This window comes from Leptonychotes weddellii, chromosome 6 (assembly GCF_054177405.1).
Source record: "Leptonychotes weddellii isolate Sample4059 chromosome 6, ASM5417740v2, whole genome shotgun sequence".
Lineage (NCBI taxonomy): Eukaryota > Metazoa > Chordata > Mammalia > Carnivora > Phocidae > Leptonychotes > Leptonychotes weddellii.
The window spans coordinates 106,687,978-106,695,354 of record NC_138374.1 but is presented as its reverse complement, the minus strand read 5'-3'; the positions used below and the strand labels follow the sequence as shown (position 1 = coordinate 106,695,354).

Sequence of the window (7,377 nt, the reverse complement as noted above, 5' to 3'; positions counted from 1 at the left end):
GCCCCTCCCTCCCCGCTCACTGTCCCTCCCTCCCCGCTTGCCCTGCTACATTTTTTCTTCATAGTACGTATCTCCACTTGAAATATTGTACACTTATTGTCTATTTATTTGCTTATATTAACTGTTTACTACAAATGTATACTCCACAAGGGCTTCCTTTTCCTGTATCCTCAGTGCTTAGAAAAGTGCCTTGCACATAGTATGAATAGTAAATACTCAATAAGTGCTAACATTTTAATTATCATAGACATTCTCTTCCCGAAGTCAGGGAGTTTAAAAGGAGGGATGGGGGAGGGAGGTAATAAAACAGCAATATTATGTGACAGAGAGCCCACTATGGGCCAGGTACTGTGCTAGGAGTTTGAATACGGAAAACCTATTTAAGCCTCACAACAGCCCTATGTGGTAAGGAATATTATTCCCATTTTATTTATTTATTTATTTATTTATTTATTTATTTTTAAAGATTTTATTTATTTATTTGACAGAGAGACAGCGAGAGAAGGAACACAAGCAGGGGGAGTGGGAGAAGGAGAAGCAGGCTTCCCATGGAGCAGGGAGCCCGACGCGGGGCTCGATCCCAGGACCCTGGGATCATGACCTGAGCCGAAGGCAGATGCTTAATGACTGAGCCACCCAGGCACCCCTATTCCCATTTTATATATGTGAAAAGTGAGGCTCAAAAAGGCTAGTGACTTTTCTACTGACTGACAGCCAATGTCAGCCCCTGCACCAATCAACACTAGAAAGGGTCCCTTATCACCTCCCCCTCCTCTCTCTCCCTTTCTCCCCCTCCCTCTGTGTCATCCTCTCGCTTCTGCTAGGAAACCAGGTGGGTGCACAGACATCACAGGAAGCATGGTAAAGGGTGACAATCTCTGTCTCACTCAAAGGGCTTCGCCTGACCCTGCCACTGACCATGGGGGAGCCTAAGGTAGAGAGAGCACTTTGGGATGAAAGCTGGCTTCTCAGGCTGACCCAGCTCAGTTAACACAGAAATTGTAGATGTGTCAGTCACTGAAATCAATACCTGAGCACTTAAAATAATCCTTTCTGGGCAAGAGAAGCCTTTTGCTGGAATCTGACTCTCCTCCAGAATCCTATTTTGGTCCCTGGCAGTAAGCGTGCCCCTCTCCCCACTCTGCACTTCCCCACTCCCCTCTCGGGGGCAAACTTTTCCACTACCCAGCCTCTGTCTGCACTCAGCACATGTCCCCCAGAGAGACAAGGGCCAGCTGCCTTCCGGCCCCCTGTCACCAGAGCTCCCTCCCCAGCTCTGCTGGGACCTGATCCCGGCCTGTTCCCTGGCCAACACAGCACCAGAAACAAGGCTCTTTCTTTCCTCAGGCCTGGGGCACCAGAGCTAGAACAGCTCAACCTGGAACTGGAAATGACCTTGATGGTCCCCAAAGGATGAAATATTATATAACCATTAAAAAGACTGCTCCCATGGGGCACCTGGGTAGCTCAGTCGTTACGCGTCTGCCTTCGGCTCAGGTCATGATCCCAGGGTCCTGGGATCGAGCCCCACATTGGGCTCCCTGCTTGGTGGGAAGCCTGCTTCTCCCACTCCCCCTGCTTGTGTTCCTGCTCTGGCTATCTCTCTGTGAAATAAATAAATAAAATCTTTAAAAAAAAAAAAAGACTGCTCCCAGGAAGTTTTTCATTACTCGGGGAAAATGCTGACATTATAATGTTTTATGAAGAACAAAAGTTGGGCATAAACATGTATATGTCATGATCTCAAAGACATAAATTTAAAGGGAAAGAAAGTGTTTGGAAGGAAATATGCCAATAGATTAGGTTGAACCATATGAAATGGCTGATATTCAGCCAATCTGACCTACAAAAATGGCCACCACATGCAGCTTAACCTAATATCTCTGGGTAATAGGATGGCAGGGAACTTTTTTCCTTATTTGTTATTCTTTAATAATATTAAACTTTAATACCTTGGATATATATTCACTTTTATACCCAGGAAAATAGACATTATTATAAAATAAAACAAACTAAAAAATGTCCAGGGTGTTCAGTGGGGCTTTTTACCCTGCCTCCTGGCTCAGGTTTCCTAGTGAGCCTGGGGGTGCCCCACACCCGCCCCACCTTCCTTCCACGTGTGCAGGCACTGATGGTAAGATCAGATGCTCTTGTGGGCTTAAAACCTACGTGCTGCTTATCACAGAAACATAGCTAAAGGAGGGATTTATTGCAATCCTTAGAGACAGGCTAAGCCAACAGGCTCAGGACAGGTATTTTAAGTGGCTCTGCTTGTCAACCAGCCAGCTGGATGGAGACCTGAAATAGAGCGGCTTATGGCAGAAGCCCACATGAAGACAAGCTGCTAACTTCCTCTTTCCCTCTGGGCCTCAGTTTCCCTTTCTATTTATTCTTGTATGCCTACGTGAGTATGTGTATAATAAATGCGTGTGCGTGACTCTCAACGTGAGGCTCTTCCCCTCCTGTGTGCTACATGCCTCTGGCGAAGCTCTCAGCTGCAGCAGCCCCCCTCTCTGGGGTCAACTGGCCAACGTTCTCCTGGCTGAGCTACCTCAGAGACTCGGCCTTGTTATCAATCCAGCCTGTCAGGCCTCCAGCCAGTTTGGCTCCTACTTGCTCTCCATCTGGAAAGGTTGGGCCTCTTCCCTTATCCTGGAGCTTTCTAGAAGCTCGCCTGAAGACAAACCCTCCCAGAAAGCTAGGGGGAGGGCAAAGGAGAGAGCAAGATCCAGCAGGAGCCTGAATCACGGTGGAAATAGGTGGGAAAAGGAAGGTAAATGCAAATCGAAGCTCTGTGCCTTTGTAGAACACAGAGCTAATTTGAGGGGGAAACAGGAAAACAGCCTCTGGTTTTCATGGCCCAGCTCCCTCCCATGAGCAAGCCAGAGGCTGCTTGCATCTATCTAAGGAGATAGCATCAGGGTCATGGCTGCCAGCCAGGGCCTAAAGAAAGGAAGCCAGGACAAAAAAAAAAAAAAAACAGCTGTCTGCAAGAGAAGGCATTCTCTCCACTTCAGCTTCCTCGTTGGTAATATGCAGGCATGGAATACGATAATGAAGTTTCTTCTTGCTCTAACATGCTATTAGAATTCTCCCCTACTCCAGCTTATCTGCTCAGAAGTTTAAAACAGTCCAAACAAGAATGCAAAGGAAGGAAGAAAAAAAAAAAGACATTAACCAGATGCCATACTGGAGAAATACTCCTCTCAGCTAAGTGGGCAGAAGAAGGGGCCCTTACGGCCCGTGATCAGCTAGGCCTCCATTAGACCCCACTGGGATCCACAAGCCTCAGCCTTTCTAAGTCAGTGGATATTGCCAGTAAAGGTCAAAAGTCGGGTTCTGCTGTGGTGCCGAGGAGGAAAGCCCCAGTGCATAAGGCACTTTCAACTTCATCTTTTCTCTTATCATGAAGTAACACCTTCACCAAAGCTTAACTCAACGCTGCCCTCATGCCATCCAAACTAAGTTCAGGAGGCTAACTCTGAAGCTGGTTAGAAATGATGTGTACCACACACCCAGAAATTACACTGCACCAGGCTCTCTCCTAAGCACTGTGCATACATTATCTCATGTCATCCTTCCAAAATCTCTGAGGTCAGTATTTTACACTAAATGGTAGGTATACTCATTTGACAGATAGGAAAGCAAGTCTTAGAGAAGTTAAGAAATGTGTCCAAGTCCATAAAGCTGTGAAGGGATAAAGCAGAGATTTCTGTCCCAGGATGTCTGCCCCTAAACCTTCTAGCCCTGTTCTAATTCAAGGGACACAGTGGTCACTTGGCAGCCACTGGCAGAGACCAGAGTTGGCTGTCAGGATGCTCCCTGCCTTCTCCCCTGGAAAGGACAGCCTCAGCCCCTGGAGCTCTCCAGAAACAGAGATATTTCCCTAGACCCAAGTGCAGAGAATTGCTTTGCTTGTCGGGACCTCTGCAGGCTCTGCCAGTGACATGGTTCCTACAGCCCCCGAGGAAAAAGAAGCAAAGTACGTCTGCAAGATGTTGCCGAGACTTCCGGGGGACCTGAACCCCAAAAGCAATGGCGTGAGACCAGCCCAGCAAAGTTTGAGGCCACTCAGGTTTGTCCAGGCCTTCCCATTACATCTCTCCCCCCTCTTCTGTCCTTCTAGCCCCACAAGCTGTACTCCCCAGCCCGTAACAACCAGGACCCAAGAATCTCACATGCCACCAACCCAAATTTTGCTTCCTCCTGATGGTAACACTTTCCCCCAATGTCCCTATCCATGTCCTTCTATCCCTCAAAACTTACCCATCCTGGCCTTTACTTTTTTGGAACCCTTTACAAAAGCCACAGCTAATTTTCTGGTAAGCAAACCCTGGCTGAGATATAACAGTTGATGACAGATTGATACGGTGCTTTTCCCAAGAGTGTTTGTATTTCAGACAAAGGACGCAACAATGCTTCATCCAAAAGAGCAGATACCCAGTGGCAGGAGCTTTGGAAGTTTCAGAACTGCTGAGAACTTCTGGGAAACAGGAGGGCAAAAGGCAGTCCCAAAGTACAGAGACATAAGGAGCTCACACATCCTCCGCCTACATATCAGCCATGCCAAAGGTCCAGAAAACAGACAATAGTCAAACAAAGAAAGGCAGTGGTTGCTGGGGGATGTGCGTGTGGATGCATTGACATGCATGTGTGCATGTGTGCATGTGTGCGTGTGCGTGCGTGCGAGTGTGTGTGTGTGTGTGTTGGAATGGAGGGGATATCAATGGGCTACTACTTCTCAGCGTGTTTCCAAGAGATAAACATAACAGCTGTTGGGTTTACACAGCTCATTAACCTGAGGAATGCACTGGGTAAAACTGTTATTAAGGCAGCTGGGTAATTAAGTTTTCCCCCAGCAAGGGAGGGAGTGGGAGATAAATAAAGCATTTAGGGGAGCAGACACAACGTTGGAGGAGACATTTTCAGAAGCAGAAATCAGGGCTAGAAAGCTTCCAGGCAAAACGCACTGGTCCCTGGGGAGCTGAAGCAGCCCACAGGGCTGACCGGAAGGGCACGGCTCAGCCCCTGCCAGTAGAGAAGCCCCTACCTGAGAGAGACCATGATGAACCCACGGGGTCACACAGAGCCCAGCCACCTCTGAGAAGCAGGCGGAGATGCCAGAGCTGAGCAAACACAAGGGCCAACTAACCCAACTCCTTCATTTCACCAATGGAGAAATGGTGGTCTAGAGAGAACCCAGGAGCTAGCAAGGTCACATCCCTCATCTCAGTGTCAGCGCCAGGATCAGGACCAGAGAGTCCCCACCCCCGGGCAGGGCAACTTCGGCAACCGTAATTGCCTCCAGATTCTCCCACAGTCCACTGCAGACCAGATTGACAGCAGCCACCTTGGGAGCAGAGTTGATTTCAATAAGTATGCGAGTGGGTATCCTAATAAGGGAGGAATTGCTCAGGAGTGTGATTCACAGATGGGGCGGCCTCTGCCTGCACACACAGGTGCCAGGAGGAGGGTGTGTAAGGGGAGAGAGGATGTAACATTTAGTGTCTTGCAGACACCAGCCAAGGTTACTTGGCTCATTCCTTTTTTTTTTTAATGGCATTTGACAGTTTCTTTCTTTCTTTTTTATTTTTTTTTAAGATTTTATTTATTTATTTATTTAAGAGAGAGAAACAGCATGAGAGGGGAGAGGGTCAGAGGGAGAAGCAGGCTCCCCGCTGAGCCGGGAGCCCGACGTGGGACTCGATCCCAGGAGTCCGGGATCATGACCTGAGCCGAAGGCAGTCGCTTAACCGACTGAGCCACCCAGGCATCCCTGGCTCATTCCTTTATACGGTCCTCGCAACCACTCACTGGGCAGGGTGCTGTTGTTACTGTCATTTTTCAAATGAGGAGCTGACGCTGAGAAAAAGCACAGAAGAGAACAAGGATAAGGGGGCAACATAGACATGCCTTGAGCTTTAGGGAACAGTGAGTCTACCCAGAGGTTAGTTAGGAACTAAAGGAAGGAGGACAAGGAGACAGGGCCATTTTGGGAAAGAACAGCCTGGGCCCAAGCTTGGATGGTTAAAGGGCAGTCAAGGCAGGCAGGCCTATGAAGGGCAAAGTTAGGGGAGGGGTACCCCAAAGCAAAGCTGGCCAAGTCCTATGTCCATTGCAAGGGTTGCAGTATGGACCCCAAAACCACAGAAGCAAGTCCTCAAGGCTGATAGGATTTAGCCGCTGAGACCAAATCAGGCAGAGGAGGTAGCAAGCGAACCGGAGCCAAACTCTGAGACCGGGAGCTGGGAGAAACAATTTCGGAACTGGAACGAGTCCCCACTGCTCCTGCAACTCCCATTCCACTGAGTGCCACTGGGGTTGAGGGCAGGGGAATGAGCGGTGCAGAATGTCCAAGAGTCGTAAATCTCTGATGCACTTGCATTCATGCCACACCAGTGGGCAGACAGCAGGTGCTGGATGAGGTTGTGCTTGGCTCAGGGCTCGCAAAGTCACGGAAATAGAACAGAAGCACTAACCAGAAGCTTCGACTTAAAGAAGGTGTGTATGTGGGAGCAGGAGTTGGTAGGAAGGGGTGAGGGAGAGAATGGAGAGAGGCAGGTACCAGGAATGCAGCTCTGCATCATGCCTCATCTCCAGCTGGGGCTGCCCGGTACACCCCCCATCTCTAACTCCTCAGAAAACTCGACACCTGTGTGTTTCCATTAAAAGTCTGGGGTCCCGGGGCGCCTGGGTGGCTCAGTTGGTTAAGCGACTGCCTTCGGCTCAGGTCACGATCCTGGAGTCCCGGGATCGAGTCCCGCATCGGGCTCCCTGCTCAGCGGGGAGTCTGCTTCTCCCTCTGACCCTCCTCCCTCTCATGCTCTCTGTCTTTCATTCTCTCTCTCAAATAAATAAATAAAATCTTTATAAAAAAAAATAAAATAAAAGTCTGGGGTCCCAGCACACATCCAAACCCTCCCAATAGCACACAGAGGTAACAAGCGCCCCACAGGAAGCCTTGTGAAAATTAAGGGAGATAATTTCTGTAAAACTCTTAGTATGAGGTCTGGGACACATAACATGTGCCTAATAAATTACAGCTGCTATACGTAACATTTGATAATAGAATACATTAAACTTAAAAACTGAAATTGGAAGTCAGCAGAGTTAAAATCCTGATTCCAAATTTTCATCACACAGCCACTTCCGTAGCCAACGAGGGTTCAGGGAGAACATCTGCACAGAGCACTAGAAGGGACTGTGTGCCTTTAGTGTGTGTCTTCCTTGCTGTCAACCAATAGCCTCTAGGAGGTTAGGCAGGTAAGAGAGGGAGAAAGGGCAATGGAACAAGGGAGAGGTGGCAGGTAGGGGGGACAGAAGCTGGCTCTCAGCTGTCAGCTCATTCCCAAAGAAACTTGGGGCCAGGAGCAAACC

The 7,377-nt window shown here is 48.7% G+C and overlaps 1 protein-coding gene across 1 annotated transcript in view; it reads right to left on the bottom strand.

The window, feature by feature from the left end:
* The window catches only part of LAMB3 (laminin subunit beta 3), a 31,054-nt gene that overhangs the window by 20,936 nt on the left and 2,741 nt on the right, over positions 1-7,377 (bottom strand). Inside the window, exon 3 of the mRNA XM_081823203.1 lies at positions 5,243-5,350. Within this exon, the coding sequence (XP_081679329.1) occupies positions 5,243-5,350 (108 nt within the window). The remainder of the gene's footprint in view (positions 1-5,242; positions 5,351-7,377) is intronic.